Genomic DNA, 19233 nt, shown 5'->3' on the forward strand with positions numbered 1-19233 from the left:
TGATTGAATTGAGAGAAGGTGTGGTTTACTATGGCAATTTGGAAGGCAAACTAGAGGAGAATGAATATGATTTTCGCGATGCGAAACATTTTCCGTTTTTAAATTTTATGCATCCAATATTGGATACGAGAATATTCTACTGATGGGGAAGAATCTTCAGAAGTTTTCCTGCTAATTGCACTTGATTGAAAAATCACAAAACCAAATGTATTTGGTCGCGTTATTATATGAACAGAAAACATTTAAATAAACTCTTTCGCTTGAATTCCAAGGGGAACTGGCAGATTATTTTGCAGCAACGAGGACATCTTTCTGGATTCTTGTCGATGCTTGATAACCACCAAACGAAAAGAATTGCGTGCGTGTATGTGTGTGTGGCGGCTGCTCCGATGCCTCCAGCGGAACCAACGTTCGATGCTTTACTTTCTTAAGTGCGATTCACATACAACATCCACGTCACGTTCACGTTTCGTCACGTTACGTTACGTCAGTTATTCTACCATGCAATTATATATATCCGAAATTTTACTGTGAAGACCCCGAGTATTTTGATGCTATAAAATCATAGACTCAGGAGCAGGAACACTCGGCTGAGGCAAACGTGCAGAGAAGCTCCGAATGATGAGCTATAGCTGAAAAAAAGATACATAATTATCTTTTTTGCAAATTCAGGGCTGGATTGGAGGACCGGTGGCCCTCAGAGTCCACCGATGGATGATCATTCATGTTTGAGCAGGCTGACGAGATGATAGAGTGGTCGTTGATAGGTCGATTCGTGGAACCCTCAGTGGTTGTGTGGTTAGCCTAACAGCCTCACAATCCGATCGGTCTGAGTTGAATCCCAGCTGGCGTCGTTGGGTTTTTCTGAGGCGAAAAATCTCTGGTTACGTCGTTCTTAAAAGAAGTTGGTTCGGTTCATGTGTTGTTGGTAGGAACAGGTGGAGTTGCCTCCATGATGTCGGTGATTGGCACTAAAGTGGCGGAAATTGATCGACAAAAAATAAGCGAAGATAAAAAAGACGGGTGGGTAATGTCGGGGACATAACCGGAGTGACGTAGGACCATACAAAGGGGACAGCTTTTGCTAAATATATATTTTAAATATATTGTTTTATTTTCTTCTCCTACGTGAATACCTACTTATCTACCTGAAAAATGGATTAGTTTACTGTTTACTCTTTATGAACATGTTGGGGGTTCAGAAAAGAACCTTTGGTGTTGTGTTTTTGCGTTTTTTTTTACAAACTTCTTTTGGCGTATGCACATATCGTACAATCAAAATGATGGCTGTGATAGGGAATGCATAGGTGGTCATCAGCTCATTCACTATCATATATTTCTCTATTGAGCACATTACCGTACCTTAAACTGTGGTTTCGGAGACGAATGAATTGTAAGATTTGTAGTCTCCGCAAACAAAGTAAATAAAAATGAAAAAGAACTGAGGTTTTGGAGACGAACTCTACCATCTGTCGAGAAATAAACGAGCTATAAGCGTTCTGAAAAACCAACAGTAAATACAGGGACGGATGACCTTCGGATTAAAGTCCTTTAAAATAAGAACAGAGCAGCAGGAACTACATAGCTCATCATGTTGCTCCTTAGTTATTTTTCTATACAATGCAGATGTAACGTCAGTCAATTTTCAACATCAGTTATCATCCAAAGAAAGCAGTTCATGCTACCGAGAAAATTCGTTAATGCCATCCTGCATACAATGTATTGTAATTTGAAGCCACTTTTAATTCGGAAACCATGTATGGGTTTGTGAAAACTGAATGATCAATTTAAAAGACCCCAACCATCAATAAGTTCAAAAACACGCATAAACAAAATAATTCAGTTCATATTATATGTCATATTATGTCACTTTAGAATGCATTGGTATTGTAAATAACTTTTAATAACTCTTCTTTGAATGGTTTAATGGTCCTGAAAAGCGCCGTGTTTTACGGAGGCTAGTTTTGAAAGAGAATGATATATTTTTCAGCGGATCTACGCGTTTTGTACTTTAGCGGTACACGCTCACAGGATAGAGACAAATCGGCAGACTCAGCCAAAGGGGCGAGTCCAACGAGACGAACGAATGAGTGTTAAAAGGCAGCGATGGCAAAAAAATACATTCATAGAGGCGAATGAACTGAAAAGTTTATTCCTTTTTTGGAAGGTTTAATGGCCCTGAAAAGCGCCATGTTTTATGGAATGGTTCCAATTTAGAAAACTTAGTACTCGTGGTTTTGAAAAAAACCATTTCGAACGCCCTCGATGCCGCCTTGTTCTAGATTTGCCACCAAAGCAGTTTGTATAAAGAACAAACTTTTTTCTTCTGCTACCTGCTGCCGTTTTGCGATTGCGTTTGCCACTCGCCACTCGCTGCAATTGCCTGTTGTTGTCTTGATGTCCACCGAACCGAATGTGTTCTGTTCTGAATGCGAGTTTTCTTATCGTCGCGAGCAGCTTTGCCAGCCAACTCGATCACTTCGGCGGTCGGAACTATATAACGGCGGCTAGGTGGACTGGTACTAACGCGCTCGGCCTAGCTACCCTTGTGGAGCAATTGGTGAATACACCTACGGGGAAATGCAAACCAGCACGGTTCGAGCGGGATTTTGCCTTTCTCTTCACTTTTCCTCCTTTGTCATGTCCAGACATGGCTGCTTGTGTTGGTTTGTTGATGTGATGTGATGCGAAACGATGTGGTGTACGGTTTCGATGAGAATGATCGTTACGGCAGCGGAGCGGGGATTTTTAAGCTGACTGGCTGGCTCGAGAATTATGCATGTGTAAGACTGCGACCAATGTTTCGTTCATTTTTTTTCTTTTTCCTTTCCAATCGTGCTTCATTGTATTTTGCTGCTGCTCTGGTTGCCCGTTTTGGCCGGTACGATTTGAGGAGCACAAAATGGACCAATCAAAAATGGGCACATAGTGCATTTGGACAATGCTTGATATTTCACAATTATTCAATTATTTATCTCAAGAAAAATGAAATGTTATTCGTTATGATAGATGCGTAGATATATTTCCTATCAATTGATGCAAAAACCTTTGCGATCTATTGAGAAATGCTCGAGTTATAAGCGTTCCAAATCTTGCATTTTTTCCTACTTGTTCAGTGCCTAGATTTTCATTTCACCCCCTATATCTTCCGGTTAGACGTAGTCCTACGTCAAAAAATCGGCTGAATACCATGCAGACATGTCTCCACAAGAGTAGCAACTTCTGCTTCGGAAACGGGACCATAAGTGAGAAGTATAACCAGAATGTTTCGACTGGTTCAGGTGCAGTTGCAACAGCGACGGAGTCATTGAAATGCCATTCGCTTCGAATCAAATGTTCAAATGTATTCATATCAAAAAATCAATTTTGGGCAGGGCGCAGTTCACTGGGTCAGATAGTTGAGTGATAAAATAAAGATGTCATTGCCATTCGATTCGAATCATACTTTGTTTTCTGTAATGGCTGATTCGAGCTGAATACAACTCAAGTTCATAGAATGAACTCTAGTATACCTTTTCCTTAGGAATTGCATGATTTCTTATCCTATTGCTTCGATAGAACCCGGAAATAAATTTTCCATTTCTTCTCAGTTCCTTATTATCTAACTATTCTTTTTGCCTGTTTGCGAGTAGATATTCGTAACGTGTACCCAACCTTGTTTACCTGGTAGGATGCCACGGAGCAAACCGACCATAAAACACGTCTCACGATGTCTACGAATCAACCTCTACCTTCTAGATAAACGATGTGGGTTATATCTGTGATTTAACCGCAATGTGGAAGTAGGACTAACGTTGGCTTAGCAAACAAGAAGTAATAAGCATATAACTCTTAGACATTTCAACTTTCGAATGAAGTGATTATCACGTCACGCTCTCGTTTTCGAAACATACACAAACATACACCCCCGGTACAGAAATGAAAGACGTAGTCCAACGTCAAAATGTTGCAGCGATCTCCTGTATTTTGGGACTGTGCTCCGTTTCGAGAGTTACAAAAAGGGTTATTCAAAAATCTAGACTTGCAAGATTTTGTTGATGTAGATGTATTTGAATGATTTGTGAAGCTTTAAGTTTTTATGATGTATAAACTCTAATCTCAGACACGGTATCCATATAAAGCGATACGAATTAACCATCTTACAGAAGGGTTACCTGTACCATAATACCAATACATTTTCTTGCAATGAATGCGCATGCGTCCAAAAACATATGATTTGTGTTCCAGTGTGGTGGTCGAATGCTGGAGACCGACTTCATTCGAAGATACGCATTAGTATCTCGGAGCTGTTATCAACAACACAATTTCCATAACTGTCCCATCAACCTGGACCAGCAGTAGTATTTCACTGTGTTAATTAACGGAGCATTGATGATTCCGCCGTGATTTACAACGAACACTTCTTGAAAATACTGAAACACATTACACATTACACAATGCTATCAAAATCTATTAAACTTACGCGCATATCCATCTGTTTGCAATCTTACAGTGGTAGATACCAGCCTGACAGTGCCAACGGGAAAACACACACCACGGCGGGCCGCGTGACCAACGGCACGAGCGGCGGCTTCGCTACAAACGGCGCTCATAACGCAGGGGCAACAGCAGTCGGTAGTGAACTGTCAAACGGCGAGCAAGTCTACCTGAGTGGAGGATCGATATACAAGAGAACTATCATCATGGGTGAAGCAAGTCGTGACCGTCTCGGCCAGTGGCCAGCAGAATCGGATGGTGAAGTTGCCGGTGGAATGCCAGGATTTTCACGGCTACGCAATGGACGCTTCAATAAGGTGAGTGACGACACAAGTGATTCTTTCAGGGGGGAGGATTCGACAAATCTGTTGAAAGATTCGAAGGTTTAGATAGTGTCAGCCAGGTCAACTCAGAATGGGGTGGGGATTCAGCAGGAAAAAAACACCCCAAGAGCTTCTAATGCAAAAGTGTTAAGTCATCCCTGAGCTTGACGTACATTGGAGTGTCTTTTGTGGTCCAATCGTTAGTAACGTTCGATTGCCAGACGGATAATTATGGAAAAATATGTACGAAAATGCAGAATCAGAATTGGTCAACCACTACTTCCGGTACAAATTGAGAAAAAAGATATTTAAAAATTAACTCTCGTTACAACGAAATGACATGGTGCCTTGGAAAGCTATGCAATTACCACATCGCGTTTTAATTGTTAGGTTTCGAAATTTTCCTTTCGTTTTGTGTTCCGTTTCGTCATATTCATGGTAGAAGTTTGGAAATGCAAGAAATAGGTTTTTATTTTACTTTTATTTTGCGTTCATGCGCAGAGTGTGCTTCGTGCCTCTCGCATACCGCTCTTTCTCTCGGAAGCTTTCCGAAGTTGGCGGTTGTTTTGAAATCATCGTCATTGATTGCAATGGTGTACGCTAATGATGGGTGAATTTGGATCAAATGATGATAAACCACTGAATGAAATCGTAAAATGTTACCGTAATAGGAACAGCGAATGACACCGAAATATATAATAATCGTAATGTTAGTAGGCAACAGAACCAGAAATAGAAGATTATTTCTTTGTGTTTTGCTACTCATCAAGATTTGTCAACATTTATATGTGACCGAGCGATATCGTTCATCAAGTGATAGTGTGTTGCAACTTGTGTTTCTGTTGTATGCACTGAGCAATACAGTTTACAGCAAGCTAATGATTCACACACTCTACATTCATCGTATCGATAACTCAAACTAGACACAAACAAAACTGAACAACGAGCCGGTAAATGATTACCTGCTTTTATTACTCAGCACAATCTTATCATTATGAAATCTGATGGCAATAGTATTGATTGTATTGTTACAAATTTACATGCTTTATCTGTCATCCGTGACTGTCTGACTTTGATTAGTTTGAAATAACCGAAGAAGTTATCAGAAGAACTTCTGCTGTCTATCGTTTATCTCCCATAATAATGCTATTTGAAATTGCCATCCAAATATTTGAATTGTTTTTATTTGTTGAGAAAATATGTTTCTTCACCCTTCCACCTACAGCATCGATCTCTCTCGTGGGTGCACTTGCGTATCATATAGCGCTAAGACACTCAGCAGAGTAGTGAAATTACTCAAGGTGTAACCTATGAAGCGTTTGTATCTGGTCCGCTTTTTTGATAGTTAACCCTTTTACGGGTAGTGGCAACTATATTGCCACCAACCATTTTATTTTTTCTCTTTAACAATCAATCAATTATCACTTCTAGCCTTATGTGGTAATAAGTTCTAATATCTACCGACATGCCTGATTTTTTTGAGCGCGAAAAAAATTCGAAAGTTATCCATTATGGAGCAATTTTCTTGTTAACACTTTAAGGACCGGGAAAAAATATGTAAGACATACGCCTGGGACCGCACGTTTGGCTTGTGTGAAGTTGCTTGCTTTGCTTGCATGTTTTTAAGAGGCTTTAAACTTTGCAGCTCATTCGTCTCTATGTGTGAAGTTTGCGGATGAAAGTTTTTGTTGCGTGCAAGTTTCTGTTCAACGTCTTGCTGGATTTAATGAATAATGATTTATTTCAGTTGAAATAAATTGAACCTTCAAAACTTGCTCATTAGATAGAGAATTGAATCATTCATCTTTCCACATAATTCATTTTTTTCTTGATCGTGACAGAGAAAAGTTATAGACTGAAACGTGAAACGTGGGTCAATAAAGGAAAATATACAGAATTTTGAGAATCAAAAAAAGTTGTTCGAATAGAGTTATTTCACCTATTTCACCTAGAATATTTCACCTATCTTCCAGCCACAATTTGATTAATCGAGAAGGGTCTGAGAAAAGCTAGAGACCAAGTTGTAAGGGTGGGAGTCAACCGCGAGTAATGGGTTTTCTACCATACTAACCATAGAATTAGGAAATTGTTTATATATAGATATAAAAATATAGTTAAAAAATCGGCTCCTTGGTGACACCGTTCATCCGCGCTTTCATGATAAATAAAGAGCTTCACCGCAACAGCGACAACATGCTCCAATCGCTGTTCAATTAGAACTGAGTGGATTTCCGAGCGCCGCTCGCTTATATACCGATTGGTGATTTCAATAGCCTGTTTTGAAAGCAATTTTAAGACTATTGAAACAAGTTTTTGGATCAAAATGTAACAAGTATATAACGCGTAGACATTTTATCTTTCGAATAAAGTGTTTATCATACCATTTCGTTCAGTTGTTTAGGAGCTATTAACGCTCAAAATCTCGGTCTCCGGCGTAACGCTTTCGTTTTCGAAACTTTGATTTTACACCCCGGTATAGAAATGAAAGACGTAGTCCTACGTCAAAAAATCTTGAAACATTGAATTTTTTTTTAGTATTTAGAGATTCAGTAATACTATAATTCGTATTTAAATGTGTGGGTCAATAAAGGAAAATATACAGAATTTTGAGAATCAAAAAACAGGAAGTGGGTTATATCTATGGTATAACCGCAAGGGTGACGTAGGACTATCGTTGATATAGAGATCATTTGTTTGAAGTTGCATCTGTATTCATTCTGAATGAATGAATATTTGGGGGACTTCGAAAACGAGAGCGTTACGTTGGAGGCTCAAGGTTTTATGCATCCAATATTGGATACGGAAATATCCTACTGATGGGGAATAATAATCTTCAGAAGCTATCCTGTTAATTGCGATTGATTGAAAAATCACAAAACCAAATGTATTTGGTCACAGTGTTACATGGATAGAAAACATTAAAATAAACTCTTTCACATGAATGTATTTTTAAATTCCCAGAGGAACTGGCAGATTATTTTCAGTAACGATTGGATATTTCCACATTTTCCTCGATACTCGATAAGCCCACCAGTGGTTTATGCTAACTCGATAACCATCTGTTAATAGCACTTGATTGAAACATATTTGGTCACAGTGTTACATGGATAGAAAACATTCAAATAAACTCTTTCACATGAATGTATTTTGAAATTCCCAGAGGAACTGGCAGATAATTTTCCGGATCTTTCTCGATGCTGAATGGCATCCAAACGGAAAGAATTCCGCGCGTGTATGTGTGTGTGTAGCGGCTGCTTCGAGATCTTCCTGGGGAATCGTTTGTGTTTGTGGCCTAAGGTGCACAAACAGGCTCTGAGTGGATTTCCGAGCGGCGCTCGCTTATATACCGATTGGTGATTTCAATAGCCTGTTTTGAAAGCAATTTTAAGACTATTGAAACAAGTTTTTGGATCAGAAAGTAACAAGTATAGAACGCGTAGACATTTTATCTTTCGAATGAACTGTTTATCATACCATTTCGTTCAGTTGTTTAGGAGCTATTAACGCTCAAAATCTCGGTCTCCGGCGTAACGCTTTCGTTTTCGAAACTTCGATTTTACACCCCGGTATAGAAATGAAAGACGTAGTCCTACGTCAAAAAAGTTGTTCGAATAGAGTTATTTCACCTATTTCACCTAGAATATTTCACCTAGAATATTTCACCTATCTTCCAGCCACAATTTGATTAATCGAGAAGGGTCTGAGAAAAGCTAGAGACCAAGTTGTAAGGGTGGGAGTCAACCGCGAGTAATGGGTTTTCTACCATACTAACCATAGAACTAGAAAATTGTTTATATATAGATATAAAAATATAGTTAAAAAATCGGCTCCTTAAAACTTAGGTAACCGAAAACACATTCTCGAGATATTACTCATTCGATAAAGAATATTTTTATTTATCTTTAGCCAAATTTTCATTGGTCCGAAAAGGGTATGAGAAAAGTTATTGGCGTTCACGAGTTGTACGGGTTAAAGGGTCTGGCTGGGTAAGGAAGTAAAAATTTCTATTGTATAGAAATTTTGACTATTTTTCGAATGCCCATCCATAGGATCTATGGTGAAAAACGTACCTTTCAATTTTAAGCACGCCATTCTCAATAACTTTGAAATAAAAAATTGAAATAAATACTGAAAGTGCATCTTACTATGATATATCGAGAAATATAATCAAAAAATAAATTCCTAAAAAATTGTACTAAAAAACAGGAAGTGGGTTATATCTATGGTATAACCGCAAGGGTGACGTAGGACTATCGTTGATTTAGAGATCATTTGTATGAAGTTGAATCTGAATTCATTCTGAATGAATGAATATTTGGAGAACTTCGAAAACGAGAGCGTTACGTTGGAGGCACAAGGTTTTATGCATCCAATATTGGATACGGAAATATCCTACTGATGGGGAAGAATAATCTTCAGAAGCTATCCTGTTGATTGCGATTGATTGAAAAATCACAAAACCTAATGTATTTGGTCACAGTGTTACATGGATAGAAAACGTTAAAATAAACTCTTTCATATGAATGTAATTTTAAATTCCCAGAGGAACTGGCAGATTATTTTCAGTAACGATTAGTTATTTCCACATTTTCCTCGATACTGGAAGCCCACCAGTGGTTAATACCAATTCGATAACTACCTGTTAATAGCACTTGATTGAAACATATTTGGTCACAGTGTTACATGGATAGAAAACATTCAATTAAACTCTTTCACATGAATATATTTTGAAAATTCCCAAAGGAACTGGCAGATTATTTTCAGTAACGATTAGATATTTCCACATTTTCCTCGATACTGGAAGCCCACCAGTGGTTAATGCCAATTCGATAACCACCTATTAATAGCACTTGATTGAAATATATTTGGTCACAGTGTTACATGGATAGAAAACATTCAATTAAACTCTTTCATATGAATATAGTTTGAAAATTCCCAGAGGAACTGGCAGATTATTTTCAGTAACGATTAGATATTTCCACATTTTCCTCGATACTGGAAGCCCACTAGTGGTTAATGCCAACTCGATAACCACCTGTTAATAGCCGCGCGTGTATGTGTGTGTAGCGATGTCTTCCCAGGGAACCGTTTGTGGCATCACTCTCCTCCTGATAGATTCCCTTCTGGCCTAGGGTGCACAAACAGGCTCTTGGTGACACCGTTCATCCGCGCTTTCATGATAAATAAAGAGCTTCACCGCAACAGCGACAACATGCTCCAATCGCTGTTCAATTAGAACTGAGTGGATTTCCGAGCGCCGCTCGCTTATATACCGATTGGTGATTTCAATAGCCTGTTTTGAAAGCAATTTTAAGACTATTGAAACAAGTTTTTGGATCAAAATGTAACAAGTATATAACGCGTAGACATTTTATCTTTCGAATGAAGTGTTTATCATACCATTTCGTTCAGTTGTTTAGGAGCTATTAACGCTCAAAATCTCGGTCTCCGGCGTAACGCTTTCGTTTTCGAAACTTTGATTTTACACCCCGGTATAGAAATGAAAGACGTAGTCCTACGTAAAAAAATCTTGAAACATTGAATTTTTTTTTAGTATTTAGAGATTCAGTAATACTATAATTCGTATTTAAATGTGTTCCTATGCCTTTTATAGATATGTGTGATTTTTTTCAGATAATAATAAGATAATTCTCCTATATGGTTCACGAGCTATTTTCCCCATTCTCAATAGGCTTGGAAATGAAAAGTTGAGAAAATTCTAAAAGTAGATCTGTGAGTAGGCTGAACGTACCCCTCGTTAAATGAATAGCTCAGTTGAGAAGTTGGCATCACTTTACGAAATGAGCTATTATGAATACTGGCAACACATCATCGTGATTGTCAGAAACACCGTTGAATCGTCCTCTTTCTTTCAGCGACGAACCTTGAGGTAAGACGTCATCACGGAGCTCCGATCTACAAAGTGATTCCCATCCCTAGTACAGGCCCCACAACATCTACTATGGTGTACCGCGACAAATTATAACAAAATTCTATCCCCTGCGTCAAAAAATCCTGGGTGTATAGAATTTATTAGAGTTTTCAAAACTGTTTTTCGATGATTGTTTACTGAACTATTTATTATCAAATAAGAATTCGAAATTTTTCGTTCATACAATGATATCTCAGTACTCAGTACAACAACGTTATAGAAATCAAATGAAAGATAGTTGATAACGTTAATTGGATTTGCTATCTTTGAAAAAAAACAGAAAGAAATCGATTTCTCATTTCTTCCCGATATTTTATCCACTACATCTATATACATCGAAATACAAATTTCTCTGTAAAATATTCCGTGTAAATCCATGTAAATTATGCTTTGAAGAGATTTATATCCCATTTTCATGCGTTTCACGATTTTAAAGCATTTCAAAAATCGCCTAAAAACTTCGACTTCGCACTCTGTTCCTTCATTTTTTTTTCGAGTGTGAAAAAGTTCTATTTCCATTTTCGATAAATTTATTAATTTCCCTCCTACAACTTGTATACATTTTGGCCCATACCTTTTCTCAGACTCTTTTCCGGCCAACGTAAATTTGGCTGAAGATGGATAAAAGTATTCTATTATGGATGGATGGTCCTTTCAAATTACTTTTTTCAATTTTCTTTAAATTAATTTAATTCCCCCATACAAGTTGTATAGGTTTTGGGCTATAACTTTTGTTAGACCCTTTTCCGACCAATGGAAATTTTGCTAAAGATAGATAAAAATATTCTATATCGAATAAGGACTATCTCGAGAATGTGTTTTGGGTCCTTTCAAATAACTTTTTTCAATTATCTTCAACATAATTAATTTCTTCCATACAACTTGGCTTATAACTTTTCTCATACCCTTTTACGATTAATAAAATTGTGGCTGGAAGATAGGTAAAATAACTTCGATAACTCTATTCGAACAACTTTTTTTGATTTCCAAAATTCTGTAAATTTTCTCATGCTCACGTTTCAGTCTATAACTTTTCTCTGTCACAATCAAGAAAAAAGTGAATTATGTGGAAAGATGAATGATTCAATTTTCTATCTAATGAGCATGATTTTGAAGGTTGTTACCCGAAAAACAATCAATTTGTTTCAATTGAAATAATTCATCATTCATTAAATCCAGCAAGACGTTGAACAGAAGCCTGTACGCAACAGAAACTTTTATCCTCTAATTTCACACATGTTCGTAAAGAAGGAATGCGAAAACGAGAAATCTCGTGAGCGGTCCGCAAAGTGTTAACAACTCCCAATTGTTGAACATGTTTGGGCAACATTATCTATAGCTGGCGAAGTACACATATGCAAATAAAAAGTCGTATAAATTATTTTTTCAGACGGCAAATCGAATTGCAGAATAACAAAAACCGGAAGAAAAATTGCATATCTATGGCGACTTCAATCAAAACAGAGTAGACTTCATTCCCGATAACGATAATGAATGCATTCTACTTCCAGTCGTCGGAGAAAATGAAACCCTCCATTGCATATTTGCACGAAATTGCACATCTCGGCCCTAATCAAATAAATGACGTAAAAAAATCCCAAAATTATTATTTAGACCTATTATATACTAACATGTCTTTTGTGTGAAGGAGTCCATGACTCCCCTTTGGAAAAATGGAAAACTTCACAAACAATTCAATACTCAATCTTTATACACAACATATAATTGCCCATCGACTGGGAGTATGAAGAACTACCGGAATACAACAAGACGTACTTTGAAGCAATCATATGTAGCCTACAAGCCATAGAATGGTAAATACTATTAAACAGCGAGATGTCAATTTATCCGTACATATTCTTAACGAAATTCTGAATAACATATTATCAGAATTTGTGCCGAAGAAATTCAACCAGCAAATATCCTATTTGGTATAACGCTAAAATTATAAATTTAACGAATTGAAGCACACACAAAATAAAAAATAGACAAAATTAATCAAAACTTGCTGGAATATCAGAATATTTCCCATGAACAAAATTTTGCCATTAAAAGTGCACACGAAGAGTATAGTAGAAAGGTCGAAACTGAAGTCAAATCATGTCCGAAGGAATTCTTTAATTGCGTAAAGTCTAAGCTCAAAAGCAATAACTTACCATCGCAGATGCATCTCGAAGGAGATGTGGGGAATTCTTCGAACGAAGTTTGTAATCTCTTTGCAAATTTCTTTTAGGAAGTATATACAAAATTTTCCGAAGAAATCGCGATCTGGGCTACTTCTCTTTTTCACCGAAATATCCAAATGAACTATCTTTCACAACAAGAAATATGCCATACATTCAAGAAATTCGACGGAACGAAAGGACCAGGACCTGATGGAATAGCACCTGTGTTCCTGAAGGACCTGACTGAGGAATCCACCCTTCCCTTACATTACATTTCAATATGTCACTACAAACTGGAATATTCCCACAAAAATGGAAACAATCTCTTTTGGTACCTATCTTTAAATCAGGCGCTTAATCTGACGTACGTAATTATCGTGGAATATCGTGCAACATGGCTTCTTCAAAGGCCGTCAACTGCAACTAATCTGTTGGCATTGTGTGAATATGTAATGTGAAATGTTTGGCACAATTGGCAAAGTCTCGGTAGCAAACACAGCACTAAAGGGTGTTACAATCAAAATTTAGTCGAACGAGAATCCGTGTAAATTGATCATATTCTTTATATCAATTCTTATGTCTATCAGTATAAAAACACTGTACGAGCTATTTATCTCAGTGCAGCGCTCCTAGTGGTCGGATCTGGAATGTTTTGACAGCAGTTTATTTTGAAATCCTCTTCTAGTGCTGGAAGGTTCGTCACGATGCATTTTGTTTCAAAAAAGTTATACTTAATGGAAGCCAGAAAATTAATTTTGGACACCTTCTATGAAAATCCAGGTTGGTCAGGTACAAAAATCGCAAAGTCGTTGAAATTGGTCAAATCGACCGTATGCAGCTCACAAACATTTCCGTGATCGACATAGTATCGATCAGCAGGATCATTGCAAGCGTCGTCGTGGAACCAAGCTTAGAAGCTACCTTCGAAGATGTTGAGAACGATTAGGGCAAACCCAAGGCTGTTGGATTATGATGTCAAGAAATTCAGTGGTAGCCAGGGTACCATCGAAAGGATTTGTCTGCGAGAAGGATTTCGATTTTTCGGGCCAGTAAACAACCAAACAGGACATTGAATATAATCTAGTGACCAAAAGATGTGCCCCAAAGTTATTCAATGAGTACCTTACGAAACACGATAGATGCATCCTCATGGACCACGAAACGTACGTGAAGATGGATTGTGGGCAACTTCCCGGGCGAAAGTTCTATAAAGCCTCACTCACTCACTGTTCATATTAGGTGTTTTATGAAGTCTGGCATGCACCCGTGGCCGAGTGGTTAGCGTCTCACATTATCATGCCGGTTGTTCGGATTCGATTCCCGTTCTGGCCGGGGGATTTTTCGTCAAAGAAATTTCCTTCGACTTGCACTGTGGTCACGCGTATTTTAGAGATTGCCCCTCGGAATACATTCAAGGCGTGTTATTTGGCTTAAGAAATCACAACTAAGTATTAATAAATGACGCTAGTTAATGCATACGTTGAGACGGCAAAAGTTCCATAGGGAACGTTAACGCCATTCTATTATTATGAAGTCTGGCTCAAAATTTATCAATTTCTTCTCATACAACGCCTGCCCTAGAAACTGTTCTGTATCGGGCTTGACATAAGTCTCGTCGTCCATCACGGCTCACCTCGGATTCAGCAGCCACACTCGGTACAGTTCCTGGCGCAGTTTTTGGCCACCGTATTTTGTTTGTCGTTCAGGTTCAGTGACTTCCGGACCTTGTAGGTGTTGAGGCCGGCACGTTTCTTCGCTTTTTGGATAAACCAAATGGAAAAGGTCGCTTTTTCCGCCACATCACGAGTCGGAAGACTCGGCCAACCTTTGAACAGACCAAATACCTTCCTATTCTTTACCAGATCAGCTGTCTTCGAGTTTCTGCCGCTGCCTAACGGGTGCTGGGTTGTCTGGGTTTCCTTGAATGACATAACATCCGGGACCCATCTGAATGATGAACTACCAGGTGTTTCCCGACCCATCTGTGGGACGCAGTCGTATTTTCCACGATTTTTTTGTGGATCTGCTCTTGCAGCGATGTCATTTCGATAACCACTTGTCAAACAAACACACTGACAAATTCTACCAACGTAAACACAAATTTTGCCATACGCTAAAAAGTTACAAACTAATCAATGTGTCTCGCTTTTATTCGAGTACAGTGGGAGGCCTGACGGCAGATAGCCGAAACCTTAGCCATTAGCGAAAAAAATATAGGTATGTTCTTCAGCTCTTTCCTAGCCTTGGCGATCCGTCACGAATCAGGTCACGAATTTATTGGAGTCGATTCTCGGTTTGAGCTTCGTCCAAAAACGTTCTATCGGTCGTTGTTAGGGGATGTTGGGAGGATTGGAGGTCTTCGGTTTATTTTCAGCCAGTCCATCTCCTTTAGTGATCTTTTGACATAATGGACCAACTTTATCTACCCGTTCATCAATGGCATAGAAGGAGAAATAAGCGACTTGGACATTCCCTTCTCGCTGATCGTCAGTCCCAGAAAGACCCTCTTCGGGAACTTGGTGTGGGAGATATATTTGATATTATCGCCTACATGCTTGGTGGAATACGTAAAGTATCCGGTTTCCTACCAGTCGATGCCGTTCAGCCTAAAGCCGGCCTCGTCAAAGATTATGACCACGACGTCGCGTTTTGCTGGAAAGATGTTTTCAGAGGCACCTTCATCCGCTCCTTATAAGTGATGGTTTACTACTCACGACACGGCCTCGACTGACACTTCTGCAGAAAAATGTCTATTTTTGCGAGGTATTTTTCACTGTTTGGTCGATGGCTCCGTACTTCTGGCCCAAGGTGCGGAGCGACAAGGCTAGCTTGCCTTCGGTCTTCTTCAGCGTCTGCAGCGCATTACGGTCTCACAGCACCGGTGGGGCGGCCGGAACCAGCTTTCCGTCCGACACTCTCAATTTTCTCCAGAAGGGAGAGAATGGTTTGAATGCTGGATCGACTATATCCGGCAGACTGAAGTGCCTCACGAGTCCAACTTCCTTCCTCGAGATGAAGCTGGCAGTACGAATGAAGTATCGAGCGTAGTTGCATGACTGTTTTTGCCATGGCTGTTAGATTCATAACCAGGAGGAAAGGTCATAAAAGCAGATGGAAAAGTAACACTGAATTCTACATGGACATTTTGAAGAATCAAGTGCTTCCGTAGATTTGAAAAAACTTCGAAGAACATGACAATACTGTTTTCCAACAAAATGAAGCATCGTGTCATACCTCTAAACGGACCCAAACCTGGCTGAAGGAGAATATGTAATTTTGGCCGAAATATATTTGGCTTCCATTTGGTCCCCTCGACTATTCAACATAGGAGTTTGAAGACATTCATCGGCAAGGCGTGGGCTTCAATGTCAAAAGAATATGTGTGAAATCTCCGTGCGATGGTTTACTTATTCAAATCATCCCACCAAGGTGCAAAGAAAACGTTCATAGTTAACCATTTTGTTTTGGAATAGTATTAAATATCGTGTCGGGGACAAAACGAAACCTATTCAATGAATACCATGAGTGGACAATCGGATGCTAACGTACAACAGAAGCTGAGAGGAATAATCGAAAGTAAAGTGGCGAAGTCGTTGGATAGAAGATTTGTGACAGTCAAAACGGTGAGAGATTTGTAACAGCCAAGCGGTGAAGATTTGTGACAGTCAAACGGTGATTTGTGACAGTCAAACGGTGTAGTATATTTCATCTACAAAGACTTTTATCAATGTTTTTTGTGGTGTACCATAAGCGGAAAAGGAAAATGTAACCCAATAATTTTCATTCCGGTTTCAGGGTGTCGACTACCTTGAAAATCAGGGAATATCAGGGAATTTAAACTATGTCAGGGAATATCAGGGAATTTCGTCACCAATCTGGAAAAAAAACAAAATCCATCAATTAGAATTTTTTGAAACTTTTGATGACACCAAAAGCTGAGAAGGTCTAGTTAGGGCGTGATAAAATGAACTTTATGATGATGTTTGGCTTTGCCCCAAATTCTAAACCTGAGCTCGTTGAAACTCTGTAAGCTATGCTTCGTTGGTTTTGACGAGTCTTTGAACAAGACAACAATAAGGCTGCAGATGAATCTGAATGTCAGCTTTTCAAATGAAGAAGAGATGGAGGTGATAAATCATTCATAACGTCAATGTTCTTGGACGTTCTCAAGCATCAGAGATCAACTTGCAGATTTTAAAGATGGTCTGGAAATTATATATTTGAACAAGCTTCTTCTTGTGACGGTGGATGGTATCAACGTGAATTGGTTAAATTACGCGAGCTGCTACAGGATTTTCAAAATCGAGAAGAAACATGCTTGAATTCGTGTAGCTTCGGATTGCATATTTTACACGGTTCACCAATAGATTCATGGGCTCAAAAAAACTCGTCAAAATTTTACGACGCGAAAATCCTCTAATTTTTTTCTGGGATGCTTAGCACTGGTTTTAAAGCTTATTAAGCATTGATCTTGCCGTCATTGATTCCGATGAAAACAAAAATGGCTGGAAAACGATTCGAGAAACTATTGACTCAGACATATCAGTGGAGCTCCAACAGGCTTAGCACTGATACAACATTGATAGCAACAAAAACAACAATTTTGCTCACTATGATCTGAAAAATTAACGACTGGAGCATTTTTGGAAAGGATAGGTTCAAGGAACTTTTTACCAAAAATGGTCTTCTGACTCGTGTGGAAACCCCAACGTTGAGAGTACTTTTCCAATAATACCGAATCTTTTAGAAAACAATCGTGAGAAAACGGTTGTGCTATGCAACAAGTTTATAATGGTAGGTTTCACTTTGGTATGATAGCATCAATAAAAATGTTGAGCTAGTTAATTCAACTAGTACGAAATTCTCATTCTCTTTATCTAGAAAACAAGGGAAGCTGGATGAAAGAAGCTTTTGCGTTAAATGAGTTAATTAATGAGTAAGTTAACGAAACGCCTATGGGAAGTAGAAGCGAAATCTCTGGAGGTGAAACGAAGAAAACATTGGAAAACGCACAGAAGGGAGCCGAAAGATTACAAGAAAAAGCATTTCGCCAAAATCGTAACAGTTTCGTGAAATTGATCCGAATCAAAATGAAAATGACTCATTCTGTACTAGTGTTTAAGGGTCCTTCAAGATAATTTTGAACTGTATTAGTGGATCCATTTTTTCAATCTTTAACGACACTCCTCAATCGTCGTTTAACTTAATTAAAAATCACAAACAATTCATTTATAGAAAGATCCTCAACGAGATCCTAAATTTCATTATTCAAACTAACTGAATGTTTTAGGAACTACAGCCAGAGTACTAGTAGAGAATTCAATTACTAGTCTACATCTGGAATTCCTCTGAAATATTACTGGAAAATCAGGGAATATCAGGGAATTTTTTTTTCGAGTTTTGAGTCGACACCCTAGGTTTTGACAGCCGACACAATGTTTACCTGAAGTTTCTATGTTTATAATAGCGAATTCCTTTTGACGTAGGACTACGTCTTTCATTTCTATACCGGGGTGTAAAATCAAAGATTCGAAAATGAAAGCGTTACGCCGGAGACCGAGATTTTGACCGTTAATAGCTCTTAAACAACTGAACGAAAAGGTATGATAAACACTTCATTCGGAAGACAAAATGTCTACGCGTCATATACTTGTTACTTTTTTATCCAAAAACTTGTTTCAATAGCCTTAAAATTGCTTTCAAAACAGGCTATTGAAATCACCAATCGGTATATTAGCGAGCGCCGCTCGTAAACCCACTCAGTTATAATTGAACAGCGATTGGAGCATATTGTGGTGAAGCTAACTTCGTTTATCATGAAAGCGCTGATGAACGGTGTCACCAAGAGCCTGTTTGTGAACCTTAGGCCAGAAGGGAATCCATCAGGAGGAGAGTGATGCCACGGTTTCGCTTGAAACATTGGAGCAGCCGCCACCCACACATACACGCGCGGAATCTTGCTTGCTATCATCGTTGCTGAAAAATAATCTACCAGTTCCCCTGGGAATTGAAAAATACATTCACGCGAAAGAGTGTATTTTAATGTTTTCTATCCATACAACACTGCAACCATTTGGTTTTGTGATTTTTCAATCAATCGCAATTAACAGAAAAGCTTCGGAATATTATTTTCCCCATCAGTAGAAAATTTTCATATCCAATATTGGATGCATAACATGAAAAACGGAAAATGTTTCACATCGCAAAAATCATGTAATTTTCGAGCAATTATTTGCTTCCTACTCATATAATGCTGCGACCAAATACATTTCGTTTTGGATTTTTCAATCAAGTGCGATCAACGTAAGACCACGTCTTTCGGCAATTTATTAGAGGT

General features: G+C 38.5%; 1 protein-coding gene across 3 annotated transcripts in view; it reads left to right on the plus strand.

The window, feature by feature from the left end:
- The window catches only part of LOC129762509 (NADP-dependent malic enzyme), a 70201-nt gene that overhangs the window by 27226 nt on the left and 23742 nt on the right, over positions 1–19233 (plus strand). For all 3 annotated transcript variants that reach the window (XM_055760814.1, XM_055760815.1, XM_055760816.1), the window contains one exon: positions 4493–4793. In XM_055760814.1, coding sequence (XP_055616789.1) covers positions 4493–4793 — 301 coding nt within the window. The remainder of the gene's footprint in view (positions 1–4492; positions 4794–19233) is intronic.

Source organism: Toxorhynchites rutilus, chromosome 1 (genome assembly GCF_029784135.1).
Source record: "Toxorhynchites rutilus septentrionalis strain SRP chromosome 1, ASM2978413v1, whole genome shotgun sequence".
NCBI lineage: Eukaryota > Metazoa > Arthropoda > Insecta > Diptera > Culicidae > Toxorhynchites > Toxorhynchites rutilus.